The sequence below is a fragment of the Pteropus alecto genome, unplaced genomic scaffold, assembly GCF_000325575.1.
Source record: "Pteropus alecto unplaced genomic scaffold, ASM32557v1 scaffold87, whole genome shotgun sequence".
Classification (NCBI taxonomy): Eukaryota; Metazoa; Chordata; class Mammalia; order Chiroptera; family Pteropodidae; genus Pteropus; species Pteropus alecto.
This window is the reverse complement of record NW_006443225.1, coordinates 11,037,777-11,057,043: the sequence shown is the minus strand read 5'-3', so window position 1 is coordinate 11,057,043 and position 19,267 is coordinate 11,037,777. Positions and strand designations below refer to the sequence as shown.

At 37.0% G+C, this 19,267-nt stretch overlaps 1 protein-coding gene across 2 annotated transcripts in view; it reads left to right on the top strand.

The window, feature by feature from the left end:
• The first annotated feature begins 8 nt into the window (after positions 1-8).
• Positions 9-19,267, top strand: part of ARFGEF1 (ADP ribosylation factor guanine nucleotide exchange factor 1) — a 99,118-nt gene continuing 79,859 nt past the window's right edge. The window contains exon 1 of one of the 2 annotated variants that reach the window (XM_006924016.3): positions 9-652. In XM_006924016.3, coding sequence (XP_006924078.1) covers positions 529-652 — 124 coding nt within the window. In that variant the 5' untranslated portion in view covers positions 9-528. The remainder of the gene's footprint in view (positions 653-19,267) is intronic. The other variant, XR_003043665.1, reaches the window with a different exon arrangement.

Below are 19,267 nucleotides of genomic sequence, written 5' to 3'. Positions count from 1 at the left end.
CCCCGCGGCCCCTCTGGGCTGCCAGCGCCTGCCGCTGCCTCCGCTTCCTCCTCTGCAGCCGTTCGGCCGCTGCGTGACGCGTCGTTTCCTCCCAACATGGCGGCCGGGCCAGGTCGGCGGTGATGGAGGCCAGTTCGGGGCCGCGCCGGGTGCTAATCCCCACAGTAGCCAGGGCAACCCTGCGCTCCTCGGGCCTCTAGGCCGCCGCCTCGTCCTTCGGTCCCCCCCAGCACCCCGCCCCGGGCTGGGCTCCCTCGCCGCTCCTGGGCCAGAGGGGCGAGTGAACGGCGTGGCCAGGGATGGAGAAGCAGCGGTCCCCGCGGCGCAGCCCTCCAGGGCGCCCCTCGGGCGGTGAAGACCTTTGTGCTCCTCGCCGTCCCGCCCGCCCCCTTGTGATCCTGCCGCTGCCCTCCACGCCTCCTCGCCCCCACCTCCACCCCCTCGCCTTTTCTTTTCTTTCCCCTCCTCCTCCCGTCCAGCCGCTGGGAGCCGCGGGTCGGACGAGCCGCCGCCTCCTTCTCTGCGTCCATGTATGAGGGGAAGAAGACGAAGAACATGTTCCTGACCCGGGCCCTGGAGAAGATTTTGGCCGACAAGGAAGTGAAGAAGGCGCATCACTCCCAGCTGCGCAAAGCGTGCGAGGTGGCATTAGGTGAGCGGGGCGGAGGCCCGCGGGGTACAGGGGGCAGCGGTGCCGCGCCCCGTGGGAGATGAGGTCGCCGAGGGGCCGGCTCTGGGTGGGCGCTCCTGGCTCTTGACCTCGAGGGCCCCCCTCCCCCCGCCTCAGCTCTGCTGCCTGGCTGCAGTTGACAGTAACTCGGCTGGATGGGGCTGGGGCAGGGTGAAGAGGAAGGGCAGTTAGCTGGGCTCGGGAGAAGAGGCAGGGCTTGCAGTGAACTTGAATATGAGAAGATTTTTGTGGGTGGGACATGCGGTGCGGCCAGAATATCACCCTTTGTGATGAAGCAGAAGATGAGCTGGTTTTTATTAGCTTGGAAATTCCGGTGGAGCTGATCTGTCAAGATCGGGCACGGGGAGGGTTCCATATCATAATTTCAATAACTTTGTCATGGTACTTTGGGAAGATAGGCTGAAGTTGTTCCCTTGTTGACAGTCTTGAAAAGGGGTTTGCAAGAGGTGCAGTGAGTTCTGACATCTCTCCGCCGCCTCGCCACGGGAAAAACATAAGAGTAATGTTTTATCTGACTGAGCTGACCTGGAAGAACAAGACCAGAGGTTAAGAAGTGGGGGTGGCGATGTGAGCGGGGGAAGGAAAGGACTTTTAGATAAGCTCGCTTCAGTAACAAGGAAGGGAGGGTTTGAAATGGGGTAAACGAAAAAGACAATGACACCCACCAGCCACATGTCTGGACAGTGGCAGCTGCTCTCAAGCTTGAATTATGATTTATAGTTCAGACGGAAAAGCGCTAGTGTGATGAAGCCCACAGCAGGGTAAATCCGAACAATACCTATAGCGGGGACAGGCAGACGAGGAATTGTCACGGGGGAACACTGATACTGCATCCAGCAAAGATAGAATCGTTTGAGAGACCAGGACATTTAACACAGAGGAATTCCTAATGCTTGCATTTTATTTTATAGCGCTGGTAATAGACAAGATCAAATTGACAAGAAAATGAAGCTCGTTAAGTGGGTTTTAGGAAAAAGTGTCCAAGGGAAAGAAATCGAGAATAACTGAAATGTATACAAAATTAAAGGGTCAAGACAGCTTAAAAGCAACTTTGCCTTTTCGTTATTAAAATAAGTAGAAGACTACTTCGTAACTTGCTATATACTAAGGCTTACCTTTTTTATTTTTTTATACTTTAAGGTGGTGCTATAAAAAACATCAAGAGAATTTCATTTAAAAAATTTTGAATCTGTAGTTACCTTAAGTTTAATTTTTTGGCCTTTCATGGGTCAGAATTTCACCTTTTGTTATTCTTATAACTAATGAAAGATTATTCGAGGTGTATGAGAAGTCACTACAGTGGTAAAACTTCAATTTATATCTGGGTCCTGAAAGGATATTGGGGTGGGATGAGGGAAGGAGTTATTTTCAGAATTTTTAAAACTGTTATATGTAGGTTTTTGAATAATTTGCAGGTTAAAAGCACTTGAGATTCAAACTAAAGTTTTAGTTTTTAAGAGATTTTTCATGTTAGAATATATTTTTTAGTATACTTAGATTGTAATTATTAGACTGAAGAAATGGAGTGTGTGTGTGTGTGTGTGTGTGTGTGTGTGTGTGTGTACGTGTACGTATGCGTATTTTTTCTCTCCAAAATGCTAGTATAAGTTCTGTGTTTTAATGGAGAGCTCTCTGGAAGGAGAATTCAGGATCCCGGGTTTATCCCAGTTCTGTTACATTGCAGAACAGTCAAGTCCCTGGGCCTTACCTTCCTTCTCTGTAAAATTAGGATATTGAACTTAATGATTGTAAGGTTACAGTTCCTTTAACGTGCCATGAACGTGGATGCAGTGTTGTATTAACTTGGTGCAATGTGTATTCCTGCCATTCTTGATTGGCATCTTTACAGGTTTTATAGTTTGGTCCTTGTCATTTCTAGACATAGGAACTACTTGGTAGTGTGTGTGCCAGCTATACCAGGATTGTCGATTCCAGATCTTGCCAGTTTTTACCTTTTTGCCCCTTCCATATAGTTAGCAGAAGCTTATTATGTGGAATGTGACTACTCAGGCAGGCACCAGAGTACTTTCTTTAGTTGAGATTGTACAAGGCTTTTTCTCACGCTTCGTAGAAGTTACACTTAGCCTCCTACAACCATTAAGCAATCTCATGGTAGTTAATCCATGGTTGTTTCTTCCCTTCTATTCATCCATCTACACTATCACCCAAACCTAAGTTGATAGGGATAACCCATTTGACCTTTGCAGAAAGTATACTGTCTTGCAATAAGAAGGGATCCCCAAATCCATATTGTCCCAGAAAACTGTTATAGACTTCCCCCTTTCACTACTGAAACCTGTGCCAGGCCCACTGTGGTCTCTTGATATCTGTGTGTGGCCAGCAGGCGTGATGGGGAAGTCAACTGAAATGGCCTGGTTTGGACATCCCTGATTTACACGTTGTGACTGGTAGGAGCTGGGTGGTAGAAATACGGCGGTGGGTGTTGTTATAACCATTGTAATTACTCTCTAAATAACCTTTCCGTATACACCTGTCTGCTTTCATCTCTTCTCCCCGCCCACATATTTATTGAGCACCTACCGTGGAGCTGAAGGGAGATGGCCAGTAAACAAGAAAATATATAGTATGTTAAACTTTTAATCCTCTTGTGTTTTAAAATCATTTTATTGGCATGTGAGTAGATTTCAGAATACTGGTATTCAAAAATTCAGTTGCCTTTTAATAGAAATGTGAATTTTAAAAAGATTTTTCTGGAAATGATACTCCTGAATTTACAGTTCATCACATTTTTAAGAATACTTGATATTTTTGTTAAAGTATAGCTTTTAGGAAATCTTAACTAGATTCGAGATTTTTTTACTTTGTTAAAACTAAATCCATTCTCAAAAATACTACGTAAAGGAACTTTTTATTTTTACAAAAAGAAAAATAATAAGGAAACCTTTAAAAGGTATGCAGATTATTTAAAATTGTTATATTTCCGACTTTATTTTGAAGTAAGGGATGGTTTTAAAAAGAGGAGAGAGAACCAACCCCTCCCAGCTACATTGTTACCGTTAGGGTGAAGTCCGCGGGCCAGAGACCAGCTCCAGGTTGCCCTCTCTCGTCCCTGCCTGGCTACAGCTCTCTGCAGTACATGCAACGCACAGGGAGGGCTTCTAGGCTGCCCTGGCTTAGCCTGATTTTTTTTAGAATCCTGAATTAAAAATAGTCCAGCCATCTGCTGGCAGATGGAACAACAGCCGAGCTATTTTTAGTTTCAAAGAATTTAGGATTGTTGTGGGATGGGGCTTGAAGGTAGCATTGTTTATCTCACAGGGAGAGTACAGTTGGGCCATATTCCAGTCAGGCCTCTGTTTCAGGAGTTTCTTCGATGTTAAGGGTGTGACTAGTTCAACTTCTGCTTCTACCATCAGATATCTATGAAGATATTCTGCAAATGTTAGGATGAATGAGTTCAAGGTTGGAAGCTGGCACCGATACAGGAATGAAAGGGGTAACTAGAAGAAGGTTTGAGAGGCAAGGTAGGCATGTAGAGGCAGTGATAAGGGTAGATTCCCTTTGGAGATATAGGATAATAATGGAGAAAAGGACTTGTTAGGGAAGTAATTTTTACATCAAACAATGTGAATTTGTGGTGTTCATCATGTTCTAAAGCGATCCTACTGATTTCGTTTTCTTATGTAAGAGTCTGTTACCTCTAATTATAGCCTCCTCCAGAAACGTAAATATAATATTTAGGCTAAAAATCTTTAAAACTTGCTTCCTCTGCCCCTCCAATCCCAACCTTATTTTAGTTAGTGGTATTATAAAAAAGGGATGTATGGGTGGAGGAGAAATCATTGGAGTGCTTGTGGCCCTAGTTTTATGCTACTTTTGGTAATTTTATTCATTTTTGTCACTCTCCACCATTTATGAATAAATAATGACTTACTCCCAAATAATACCCTGCAGACAGTGAACATTTTAATTATAATTTAAATCCATTATCAAGTCTCCTTTTAAACTTTCCTTGATATATAAAGTAAGAGGTGTTTTCAGTAAGCCAGGCTACCACAGTTTTCAAGGTAGCTAGGAAAGAAGAGTATAATGAATGAAATGACTGAAAGGAAGAGTCTGTTAAGTTTGAGTTGAAAAAGATAAGTTTGGGTTACAGTGTGAAGCCTTACAATGCACATTAACGTAGGATTGTGAACAGTCCTTTTTGAAAGATACCTATTCAGTTTTGCTTAAGGCAGTCTTTCCTAATTTTGACCCTTTTCAGTGGCTGTTAAGGCTCTTAGCACCACTAGGAAACATTAAATTCCTTGGAATTTACTATGGGACACTGTTCAAGGGGAAAAAAAAGGCAAAGTAGATACAGTAGCCCGAACAGATGAGAGAATTCTCCAGAAGCGTTCCTGTGTTTGGGGACAGCAGGTGTCCTGGTGATAGTGTGGGAAGAAGAAGAGTCAGTAGGTTAAGAGTGGTATCAAGACCAGAGGACTGTTTGCTAACTCCTGTCCCATCCCATCCATGGCAGGCTGCTGGCAGGCTTCCTGATAATGTTTAACTTGTAAAGACACTTCTGTTGGTAATTGTTTTTTCAAAGCAGAAAAAAAATATGAATGGGAAATAATTTGGGGGAAATATTTGTCATAGTATTCCTTACAAAACAGAGGAGGAGATATTTGAAAAAGTAATACATGAATAAGTAGGCATATCATTTAGATATTTGTTGAACTGAGCGGTATGTGCCAGATAACTGTTCCAGGGCTGGACATATAGCAGTGAACCAGACACGTTTTCATGGGACATGCTTTCTAGTGGGTTGAGGCTGATGTTAGTAAAAAAAAACAAACTAATACTGTCAGATTGTTATTATCTGAAGAAATAGTTCAGAAGGTTAAAGGGAGAATGGGAGTGCAAATTTAGATAGGGCGGTCAGGAAACGCCTTTTCTATGAAGTGACATTTCAGCAGAGAAGTGACTGAAGAAAGAGATTCAGCCTTTCAGATACCAGATGGAACAGACAGAGGGAACGGCAAGAGGGGTGCGTGCTTGGTACGTGAAAGGAGGCTTGTGTGGCTGGGGGATGTGAGGACAGGAGTGGTAGAGAGGGCGACTTTGGATTTTACTGTATCTGTGATGGAAGCCATTGGAGAGCTTTATACAGGGGAGTGACATCGCAGATTTAGATTTTGAGTAGCTAACTTTGGCCAGAGATGGTAGTGATTTAAACTAGGCTGCTGGTGATGAGAGAATTGGTTGCTTTTGGTGTATACTTCAAAGGAGTCCGCAGGGTTTGCTGATGGGTTGGTTGTGCGACAATGGTCTTGTAGCCACAGCTGTCCAGGGTTGTTTGAGAGGGCATTCACTGTGATGGGAACACTAAGAGAGAGACAGTCTTTGGGGAATAAGTTTGTACTGTAAAATATTTTCATCCAACGCTGTACATGTATTTAAGAATTTTTTAATGATAGAATATCCCGATGATACAGTAGGATATTTTCTACTGAGAATGCACAAAATAATTTCAAATTTGAGTTGGCAGAGATTTTTACAGTGAGGTTTTTCTCCCTCAGAGAACAAGCCTTTCACATAGTTTTAATTACAATACACAACTGGCCTGGTCCCTTGCTGGCACCAGATCTTTGCAGATGTAATTAGTAAGGCTCTCAAGATGAAATCACATTGGATTTAGGGTGATGTCCTTGTAAGTAGAGGAAGAACATAGACACACACAAAGGAAGAAAACTGAAATGGAGGCTTAGGTTGAGTTACATTGCCATGAGCCAAGAAACTCAGGGAGTCCCCAGAAGCCAGGAAGAGTCAAGGAAAGATCCTTCTCTGGAGCCTTCAGAAGTAGGATGACCCTGCTGACACCTTGAATTCAGACCTCTGGCCTCCAGACCTATGAGCATGAATTTCTGTTGTTTTAAACTACCTAGTTTGTGGTAATTTGTTAAAGCAGCTCTAGGAAACTAACAAAAGTTCCTTTAACTGTAACTTTTCAGACCCAGGATGATCTGTCTGAACTTACATTTATAGAGTATACCATTTTCTTGGGCTTTGCTTTATTGCCCTTTGCAAATACTGCATTTTTTTACAAATTGAAGGTGTGCGTGGCAATTCTGCGTCAAGCAAGTTAATGGTGCCAAAAAGGTTATGACTCACTGAAGGCCCACGTGAAGGTTAGCATTTTTTAGCAATACAGTATTTTTTAATTAAGGTGCATACTTTGTTTTTTAGACATAATGCTATTGCACACTTAATAGATTACAATATAGTATAAACATAACTTTTATATGCACTAGGAAACCAAAAAATTCATGTGATTTGCTTTATTGAGATACTCACGTTATATTGTGGTCAGGAACTGAACCCGCAATATACACGGAGTATGCCTGTGTCTGTTTAAACAATCAAATGCTGTCTTTAGCTAGTCTCTGTTTCATAAATCAAGAAAGCAATTATTTTGAGGATTTGTGTGCATGAATCTCTTGAAATAGTTTCTTTAAAAAAAAAAAAAAAAAAGTCCCAGGCTCAGGTATTCAAAAGTTTTATGTTCTACTTTTGATATTTTTGTTTTGCTTAGATTTAGAATTAATATAGTCTGTTACCTTCTTATTCAGGAAAAGTTGTGAAAAACAATCTTTAGAATACTTATATAACAGTGCTACCTCTGGCAGTATCTTTAGAAAACTCCATGTGGGACAATTTTTTTCTCTCAACCTTGAATCTGAAAAGGTATACAATGAGACTTCACTTAATAACTCATCTATCCAGATGAGTTGCTGAGAAATTAAATAATCAATAAAAATATAAGCTGACAAAGTAGATATCATGAAGGCCAAGCACTTTATTCAGAGGAGAGTCCCTCTCCCTTTTATTGAGTCTGTTTACTTTTAATGATACAGAAGTCCAAAAAACTTGGCAGTTTATTACTTTTTAATAAACAAATTTTCTTCAAATAATTTCAAAAGTAAAACATGGAAAGACATGACCCTGCTAACTAGAGATAGCTATTGTTAACTTTATAAAAAAACAACTTTATCGAGGTATAACTTACACACTGAGATCTGCCTATTTTAAAAGTAATATTTACTAAATTCACTGAGTTAGAAAACTATCACCATAATCCAGGTTTAGAACATTTCCATCACCCCAGTTAATCCCTGTTGCCACCCCCAGCTCTATGCATCCAGTAATCTACTTTGTGTCTAGATTTACCTTTTTTGGATACTTCTTATTAGCGCAGTCATACATATGTAGTCTTTTGTGTCTGACTTCTTTCACTCAACATAATGTTTTTGAGGTTGTCAGCATTTCATTTTTTATTGCTAAATAGTAGTAGTGCGGCCGTACCTACCACATTTTGCTTATTTATTCACCAATCGATGAACATTTGGGTTGAATGAATAATGCTGCTTTGAATATTTGTAAATCTTTATGTGGACCTAAATTTTTCTCTTGTGTAGATACCTAGGTGTAGAAATGCTGGGTCATATGATAAATTTAAGTTTACCTTTTAAGAAACTAAGTTATTTTCCAAAGTAGCTGTACCACCTTGTATTCCCACCAGCAAGGTGTCAGGGTTTCTCATACATCCTTACCAGGCAACATTTGTTGTCTTTTTTATTTTAGCCATCTTGGTTGATTGAAGGGTTATTTCATTGAGACAGTGTTAACTTTTTGAGGTATTTTTTCCAGACTTTATTCTACACACATTAACATACATGAACAGATGTCTTCCTCAAAAAATCGAGCAAGAATTTCTAAGGCAATACTAGGAGGAAAAGAATAGTTAATGTTTATTGAGTATTTATGCCAAGTTCTGTGCCAATGAGATATTTTTTTTTTTGGCTTTATCTAAGCCCTTGAAACAACCCTATGTGCTTAGGTGCTATTATTACCTGCATTTTGCAAATGAAGAAACTGAGGTTTAGAGCTTGTGTTTGGCAGTGTTGGAACATGAGCACCTTTGAGCTAAATGTGGCCATCCTAACTAAACTGTACCCTTAATCACAAAACAGTTTATAAGTAACAAATTATGAAAAGAGAAAGGGCCTCCACAGAAAGAAAGGCACTGTTGAGAAAGGGCAAAATGCATAACAAAGAACCATCCAGCAGCAAATACAGGAAAATATTGCTCTGCACCTTTCAGTGAATCTTGAGAGTGTTTATGTATTGTGGATTCACAGTGGCATCCCTAAGTCCATCATGTCAGATCATTTTATTCTGTATTTTGCCTAAGAAATCAGACGGATTCATGTATATTTCTCTGTATGATTTTAAACAGAATTTTAAAGTGAGGTTTTAAGTTTAAGCCATTTGGAAATTCAGCGGTCCTGTGTCTCTCCCAGGGATTCTGGGTAGGCTGATTTTTATTGTACCTCAATTCCTAACCTTTAAAAAATACTCTCACTTGCTTTTATTTTAGTATTTTATAGCATTTTCAAATCATTTTAAGAATCGAAATAAAAACAGTCTTAGTAAAATGTCATCTTTTGGGAAATTACAGATAAGACTGTGAAAATAACTGGTCGTATACCTCACTGGCTTTTTATAAGTATATAATTATTGTGTAATTGTCATAATTTCCAGTTGTATAGTCTTTATTTCAAATGCATTTCTATATATCTGTGTTGTCGTCCTACCTAGCATTTTAATAACTTTTAAATGTGTCGTTGCTTTAAATGTTTTTGAGTTTGGGGACATTTACATGTAAATTTTGCTGCACAGATTTTCTCGAATTTTTTATTAATCCCTGCAAAATTCTTTTAGTGTTTGTGCAGAATTATTTAAAATAAATGCTTTAAGATTGAGCTTGCTAGTTTAGAGTATGGTCATTTGTGGCTTTTGATCTTTAGGCAAAATTGCCATAAATATGCTCTACCTATGCTGGGTGCAGTGTACAGTAGAGTACTGAGGAAAATAAGACCAGGGTATTTGCCAGCTTTAGAAATGTTTTGGTTTTGATCTGCTTTTATGTAACCATTCCTTTTCATCTTTCATTTGCAGTTTTTTTCTATTCTAAAAGTAGAAAACAAAGACATAAAAACTCTTCTTTATAGTTAAGATTAGGTATACTTTTGTTTTCCATAAATTTTGATTTTTTTATACTCTTTTTAGTGAGATTTACTAGAGTATAATATGAGGAATGTGTTTAATAAGTTCATTTTCTCTCTTTGACTTGATAGGTGTTGAAAAGCAGTGACTAAGTTAAAAAGCATTTTATCACATCTTGTTCCATCAGTGATTCTTAATTATAATAGCATAGTGCCTGACATGGTATGTGGTAGGATTGATTAGTCCTTATTGCCCCTTAATTGTTTTTTTTTTTGTAATGTTGCTTGATTCTTTTTCCAAATAATTTTAGGATTTTCGTTTATGCTCTCATGTTTACTCTTAGGATCTTACTAACATAAAACTTAATCAGAATTTCTTACCTTTTATTCTTATATATCAGATAAAAGTATTATAGTTGGGAAGAAGTTGATTATTTTGTTTCATCTATTTTGTTGAGTCCTCATGCTTCTGTTCCTCAAATGTTAATTTTTATGTGATAATTGAGTGTGTTTAATGCAATGACAAGCAAAAGCTTATGTGTAATTTCTAGCTTATATCTTTAGAAATGAAAATGGAACTACATGCATGTCCTAGTAATTACCAGTTAGTAATGAACTAGAAGTTAATAATTAAGCTTTTAAAATATATACCAGTGTCCAAATTAGGTGTTTTATAATGATTAGAAATGAGAACTTTTATATGATTTGAAGAGAAACCAGAGTACAGAGATGAGAAGTTTTATAGTAAATACTGTTTCTACAATCATTTTGCTAGAAGATACATCTACAGAAATTAAATTTACATTATCAGTTGTATTTTTTCCTAAATGCAATGTTGAATCTGTGTTTGCATATATGAAATGAAAGTATTTTTATTCTCCTTGTTCCTACCGCCATTTCTATGGTTATTGGAGAAGACTTTTGAAGGCAAATTAGAAGGAAAGTTAGTTTTGTTAGGAATAAGTAGTATATGCTTCTCTTAAAGTCAATGAATCTGTGGAAGTATGCTGTCCTAAACTCTTATTTGTGGATATATCTTGAGTTATTTTTCCTGTTGAAATAGTTAAAACAACTATTTTTTCAATTTTTAATTCTTTTACATTTCAAAAAGTACACTTGATTAGGTAATTAATATGCCAAAATCTGATTTACCTATAAAAAGTTAGGTGTTCAAATCATCACCATTATAATTCTTTTTGGTTGTTTTTCCTTGATTTTAATAAAAAGTGTTTTTATAAAAAGTCTTTTTCTGTTTTATTACTAAGTTAAAATTATATTTATGGATATTTACTAAGCAGATTTAAATTTTATATTAAATCGAATATCCCTTTTTTTGTTGCTGCTGCTGTTTTTAATGCTTTTCCAAGCGGTTTCTACCAGTCTTTAACATTTATTAAAATTATATAATCGTTTATTAATAGCAAATAAGGAGCTTTGTTTGATTTTTGCCACTGATGCATGCCTAATGTTGTTCTGTGTAATTAAGATATCCTCACTAGTGTGCTTGACTACAACTTCTTAATGTAAAGGTTTTGTTGATTCAGTTAAATTAATGTCCCCAAATACTGTGTCTAGGATAGTCACTGTTAATTTGGCTTCCCAGATGTGTAAGAAAAGGAAAGTATCTTTGAGTCGTAGAACTATTCAAGTTATTTCCTGTTGGGTGAATTATGGTAGTTTGTATTCCTCTGAGGTCTTGGTCTATTTCATCTCACTTGTCAAATTTGTGTGTGTAGAGTTGTTTATACTAGCCCTAATGTCTGATGTTTTTAGTGATACCCTATTTCAGATATTGGTAATTTGTGTCTTCACTTTGTCAGTTTTGCTAGAGGTTTCTAGTTTTCTATTTTCAATTTCATTGATGTCTTCTCATGGCTTTATTATTTCTGTGTTTGCTTTAGGTTTATATAGCTCTTTTCCTACTTTCTTAAGGTGCAAGCTTAGATTTGAGAACTTTTCTCTCTCTTAAAAAATATTCTGAAATTTACTGGTAAGAACACTTAAGTTCTACTCTCTTAGCATATTTCACTTATACAATAGTGTTATGAACTCTAGCCCCCACATTATATATTAGATCCTCAGACTTTATTCATCCTATAAGTGAAAGTTTGTACTCTTTCACCAACTTCTATTTCCCTCACACCCCAGCTGCTGACAGCTACCATTCTACTCTCTATTCCTATAAGTTTGGTTTTTTTAGATTCCACATATAAGTGATACCGTGTGGTATTTGTCTTTCTCTGTCTGGTTTATTTCACTTAGTGTAATGCCCTCTAGGTTCAGAATGTTGTCGTGAGGTTGAGAAATATTCGCGTGTGTGCGTGTGTTTGTATGTATTTATATATCATATCCTTAACCATACATCTGTTGACTGACACTTAGGAGGTTTGCATATCTTGGCTATTGTGAATAATATGAACATAGGATTACAGATATGTCTCCCTGAGGTAATGATTTCATTTCCTTTGGTTATATACCCAGAAGAGGAATTGCTGGATCATATACGGTAGTTCTATTTTTAATTTCTTGAGGAACCTCTATACCGTTTGCCATGGTGGCCATACCAGTTTACATTTCCACTAGCAGTGTCCTAGTTCTTTTCCATTGTGGCCAGAGAATACACGCAGTGTGATTTCAGTTCTTTTAAATTTGTTGAAGTTTATTTTATGGCCTGGGGTGTGGACTATCATGGTGAATATTCATGGGCATTTGAAAAGCATGTGAGGTCTTTTGTTGCTGAATAAGTTCTGTAACTTTAGAACTTATTGATGATGTTCTATCTTCCGTGGTCTTGTCTCGTAGTTCTTTTGTTGTGAAAGGGGGCATCGAAGTCTCCAACTGTAGCTATAATTGTTCTATTTTTTTCTTTTATCCATTTCTGATTTATGTGTTTTGAAACTCTTGTTTGTTGCATACACACATAGGACTGCTATGTGTTTTTGGTTTCTTGACTTTTTTATCATTATGTAATGTCTTTCTTTGACCTTGATCATTTTCTTTGTCCTTTATCTGATAGTGTTATAGCCATTTCTGCTTTCTTCTGATTAATGTTTATGTGGTATTTTTTTCCATTTGTTTTCTTCCAACCTACCTGTATTTTGAAGTTAGTTTCATGTAGGTAGCATATAATTGATTCATATTTTTTAAATTTGGTTTGCCTAAGTCTGTCTTTTAATTGTTATGCTTAGGCCTCACATATTTAATGTAATTTTGATATGTTAGAGCTTAATTCTGCCATTTTACTTTTGTTTTCTTTTATTTCTTCCGTTTTTCTTTCCTGTGTGCCCTCTTTACGGTCTTTATGTGGGTTACTTGAATAGTTTTTAAAATTTCATTTTGGTTTTTCTATAGAGTTTTGAGTGTATCTTTTATATTTGCTTTTTTAGTGCTTGTTCCAGTTATTACATTATCCATACGTCACTTGTCAGAGTATTCTGACGTCAATACTTTACCAGTTTGAGTAACCTGTAGAAACCTCAGCTAGCTCTTTACCTTACCTCTTTATACTATTATCTTAACTATTTATTCTGCATACTTTAGGAACCACATAAGACAGTGTGTTTTAATTTTACTTCAAATGTCTAACATAGTTTAGAAGATCCAAGAGGAGAAAGGGTAGTGTTACATTTTTCCTATATTTTTATACTTCCTATCTTCTTTACCATTTCCTTTCAGTTTGAAAAATTTATTTTAGGGTAGATCTGGTGGTGGCAATTTTTTTTGTTTTCTGTTTTCTGAGAGGGTCTTGATTTTACCTTTATTCTGTCAAGATATTTTACTGGATATAGAATTCTGGGTGACAGTTCTTTTATTTCAGCTGTTGGAAGTTGTGCCACTGCTTCCAGGTGTTGGCCTCCGTAGTTTCTAATGAGAACTCCACTGTCATTTACGTCATTGTTCCTTTGTAGATAATAAATTACTTTTTCTACATGTTTTCAAGATTTTTGTTTGTTTTTAATTTTCCAGTTTGATTATTATGTGTCTTGGCATGTGTTTCTCTGGATTCCTGTTCTATTTGGGTTGCTCAGCTTCCTGAATCTGTAGGTTTGTACATTTTGTCAAATTTGGGAAGTGTTCAACTGTTATTTCTTCTTAGCTCTTTCAGCTCCATATTTTTTCCTCTCATTCTGAAATCTTGATAATATGACTAATACATTTTCTTTGTTATTAAGTCCAGGTCTGTTAATTTTTTTTCAATATCTTCTCTACCTTTTATTCAGATTGGTTAATTTTTATTGTTGTGTCTTCAAGTTCAGATTTCTTTCCTCTATCATATTTGTTCTGCTATTAAGTCCTTTCAGTGAATTTTTAATTTTGTGCATTGTATTTTTCAGTTTTAACATTTTCATTTCAATTTTACTTAGATCTTCTATTTCCTTACTGACTTCTGATTTTTCATTTGTTTCAAATTTCAGTGAAACATTTTTATTTAATGACGGCTCCTTTAAAATCCTCGTTAGATAATTCTGATATCTGTGTCAGCGTGGACTTGGCATCTGTTGATTCTCTTTGTTCATCGAAGTTGAGATTTTTCTGGTACTTGGTGTGATTTTCAGTTGTATCTTGGATATTTTGGTGTTGTGGGATTCTGAATCCTACTTAATATTTACTTTACAAACAGTCATCTTGTTTAGGTATAGTGCACAGGTCCAGGTGGGGATGGATGTTCAGCTCCTTGCTACTCCCTGAAGAATGACGCTAGGGTAGGTGAAAGCAAAGGGCCGACTTGAACTGTATAATTGCCTCTGGATTGGGGCCTGAAGTTCAGTTCCTCCTCATCGGCCCCTGCCGACACCACCCCGGTGGGGGAAGGGGAGTGCTTACCAACACTTCCTTGCGCATTTCATTCTTCCTCTTTGATGCCTCCTGGGGTTGGAAGTTTAACTGCCTATTCAGCCCCACTGACATCACCTTAGTGAGAAAAGCTTGGGGTCACTTGTCCTGCCTCACTGCCACCAGATGGGCCCATAAGTCCAGCTCCCACCCCCTCAGGCCCTCTGACAGTGCAAGTGCAGTTTTCTTTAGTCTTTGCTACAGTAGGGCAGATGTTATAAAAATTTTCTGACGGCTGCTGCTTTTCCTGTCCTTTGGCTAGTAGGAGATAACTTTTCTTGAGACTTTTTTTTTATTTTGGTCTGTGCCTATTGGTGGTTAGCAGTTAGGCTTTTCCAGCGTGTCATCCAGGATATATGGGAGGCACAGAGAAAACCCAGGGAATTTACCACTGTTATTTATTAAGTCTCATGAAGCCACCATTCAGAGCCTTCCTTTGTTTATTGTGTTACATGCCCTAGGACTTTTTAGTTGTAAGATGGAGGACTTGTGAGGAATGAGGCTTGCTCCATCTTGGCCAAAACAAGTTATCTTTTTTTCCTTCTTTTTAACTGTGGTAAATTGCACAAACCATTTTTCATCTTTACCATTATTATGTGGTTCAGTGGTGTTAACGTTGCACAACAATGTGAATATGTTTATCTCCAGAATTCTTTTCATCTTGCAAAACTAAAACTCATTACCCATTAAACGATTCTCCGTTCTCTACCCACCCCCCATCTGGCAACAACCATTCATTCTATTTTATGTTTCTATTGTTTTGGTTACTTCAGGTACTTCTTATAAATGGAATGATACAGTATTTGTCTTTTCATGATTCGTTTATTTTACTTAACATAATGTCTTTAAGGTTCATCTGTGTTATAGCATCTGTCAGAACTTCCTTTATAAGGCTGAATAATAGTCTATCATATGTATATATGTGTGTGTGTACACACACACACACACACACACACACACACACACATTTTGTTTATCCGTTTACCTGCTGATGGAAACTTGGGTTGCTTCCACCTTTTGGCTATTGTGAATAATGCTGCTATGAACATTGGTGTACAGCTATCTATTCAAGATACTGCTTTTAATTCTTTTAAGTATATACTCAGAAGTGGAGTTACTGAGTTATATTAATATTTTGAGGGACTGCCATATTGTTTTCAGTAGCAGCTGCATCATTTTACATTTCCACAACCAGTGCACAAGGATTCCAGTTTCTGCACATCTTTGCCAATATTTGTTACTTCTTGATTTTATGATAGTAGCCATCCCTATGGCTGTGAAGTGGTATCTCATTTGTGGCTTTGATTTGCATTTCCCTAATGATTAGTGATGTTGAGCATCTCTTCATATGCTTGTTGGCCATTTGTCTATCTTCTTTGGATAAATGTCTATTTGCCAATTTTAAGTCAGGTTTTTTGTTGAGCTGTAGGTGTTCTTTATATATTTTGGGAATTAACCTCTTATCAGATAAATGATTTACAGATATTTTCTCCTATTTCTTAGATTGCCTTTTTGCTCTTGATTGTCCTTTGATGTACACTTTTTAATTTTGATAATTTACTTTTATTTTTGTTTCCTATGCTTCTGGTGTCATATCCAAGAAATTATTGCCAGAGCCAGTGTCATGGAGATTTTTCTGTATTCTGATTCCTAGTAAACACATAAAATTGAAAAAATTTGAGTTGTTAGATTATTAAACTTATTTTTTTACTTTGGTGACCTCCTAAGGCTTTCTGCAGTATTGTACTTATCTTCCTTAAGCTATTCTTTTATAGAAGTTACAATTCTGTTTAAAATATCTGTGTTGGCCATGGGTGTTGTATGAAAAGCAAAAAGAGAACAGGTAGTCTCAATAAGAGAGAAGGGCCAGCATTCCCTGTTTTCCTCATACTGTTCGTGTAGAGGCCGTGGTGGTGGAAAAATTCCTGGCTGGTATTCAGTTTTTTATTCTAATCCAGATTCTGCCGTATATTGGATCTGAGACAAGGAAGTAATCAAGTCTCTTTGGATCTCTTCTTCATCTGTAATGCTTACTTATAGGGTTATTATAGGATTAAATGAGACAGTATATTTAGTCAGTAAATGTTCTTATCGCCTACATTGTGATTGGCAAGGAGATGCATATACAATGTATGTACAAAACTGTAAAATCTACATAATATTAAGACAGTTGCTTAAGTCATTTGGTTTTCAAAGTAAAGTGGCGGAGTTACACAGGTATATTTGCAAAGGAAAATCGATCAAGCTGAACACTTATAGACTGTATACCTTCTAGCATGTATGTTATACTTTAATAAAAAGTTTACACTAAAAATATGTGTATAGGAAAAAATATATTTTAATGTTAACAGAAGTTATTTCTATATAATAGGTTTATGGTGGCTGTTTTCTTTTTCCTTTATACATTTTTGTATTTTCTAAAGTGATGATGGGTTTTATAAATTCTTTGAAGTTTAAAAGGTAATTTAATAGTGACATTTTTATAAATTTCATCAAGTGCCTGAAATTTGCTTTATTGACTTCATTGGGGAATGAGAACATGAAGCAGATGAGGGTGGGGATGGAACAAGATAATTGTTGAAGGTGGGTAGTGGGACATGGGGATTCATATTCTCTACTTTTGAATGTTTGGAATTTTTCATAATAAAGTTTTTAAAAGCTGTTAAAAGAGTGCATTGTGAAGTGGGAGACTTAATGAAGACTCAGGTACAAGATGACTTTGTTTTTTCTGAGGGCAATAATTTTTGGAGAACAAAAATTTGTCACCTGCTACTGGAGCATGCATACATAATATTTCGTAGTTATGGGCTTTTTTTTTTCTGTGCTTACTGGCTTTTGCATCTTTAGCCAAGCTATTCAGTTATAGAATATACATGAAATGTCATTTGTTCCCTACTCTGTTACACATCCTTCATTCCAGTTAGGTTATGTGTCATTTTTGATTTTAATACAATTTTATCGAGGCATATTTTACATGTCATATCTATTAACTGTTAATCCCCATCCCTACAATGGCAACTTCTTACCTACTTTCTATAGATTGGCCTTTTCAGGACGTTTCCATATAGATTGGATCGTACAGTATATAGTTCTTGTGTATAATAATTTTCTTAGCATAATGTTTTTGAGTTTTATCCGTGTTCTGCCATTTATGAATATTTAGTCCTGTTTTGTTGCTGAACAGCATTCCATTGTATGGCATTGATGTTGTGTTTATCCATTCATCTATTGGTGGACATTTATAGATTGTTTCCAATTTTTGGTGATTATGAATAATGCTGCTTTCAGCATTTACGTGCAGGTCTTTGTGTGGATATGTTTTCATTTCTTTCTATAGGTACCTAAGAATGCAATTGCTGGGTTATGTGGCAAATTTGTTTAACTTTTTAAGAAATTGCCAACTCTTTTCTGCAGTGGCTACAGCATTTTACTTCCTTTCAGCAGCCATGTCTAAGGGTTCCCATTTCTCCCTATCCTCAACAACATTTGATGCTGTTGATCTCCGTAATGTATAATAGCCATTCTAGGGCTGTGAAGTGGCATCTCTCGTTGTAGTTTTGATTTGCATTTCCCTAGGCTAATGATGTTGAGCATCTTTTCGTGTGCCTGTTAGCCACTCGTATCTTGTTTGGAATAATGTCTATTTGAATCTCTTGCCCCATTTTTTGATTGGGGTTTTGTCTTCTCATTTATTGAGGGGCATATATCTTTTCTGACAACAACACCCCATGTGCATTCAGCTCTTCTCTCCTGCTGTTTGTCATTACCTTGCACTTTATTTTTCAGTACCTTGTACTTCCCTAAATTATTTTTGTCCTTCAAAATTTAGCTCCGATACCACTTTCTTTGTAGGGCTTTCCTGATGATGTATTACTTAATACTTCCCATTCTGTCATTCTCTTATACTAATTATATTTTCTTCCTTGAAATTTAGTGTTTAATTATGTTAAAAAGTAGAGAGATCTTGACATTGGTGGACTTAAAATTTGCAGTTTGGACTATTGAGCTTCTGATATGAATATAGTAATTTATAATTTTTATAAGGCATGGATTTGAATCAAGTGTGTACTACTTTTCAAAGCTGGCCTGAGGAATTGAGTCACTTGGCTAACAATTGAGGTTAGCCACTGCCTAGGAACATGTCAGCTTTGTTTTCTCTTTGTGAGGCAAATTATTTGCCTTAGACATGTTTATGAACTTTATAATTCTTTAAGGCCTGAAAATACCAGTGGCCTGAAAATATCTTGGATTTTAAAAATTATTTTCATATATAGCTTATGTCCTCTATTTTTTGATCGTTTATTCATTCAACAGCCATTTATTGAGTGTCCACTATCAGTCTAGTGATGCAATTTTAATAACATTGACCCTATTATTAAGTGTGTGACCTTGGGTGTGTCACTTAGATATATTTTCTCATGTATATAGTCAGGACAATAATGGCATTGATCTCAAAGTTGCTGGAGTATCTAATAAGATATTTTAAAGCATCCACAGTAGTACCTAGCACTTGGTAACTGCCCAGTAAATATTAGATTTTATTATGTGCAACTTATGATATGCATTGGTCCATGAAACTGATATAGTCTTTTTTCTTACGTAGTTTATAATCTGGTAGGAAATGCAGAACAAATAATTAGATATATGAACAGTGCACCTAAGGAGAAATGAAGTGCACTATTGAATTGGGTAGCTGGGGACCTAACCTAGACTATATGTGTGTGTGTGTGGT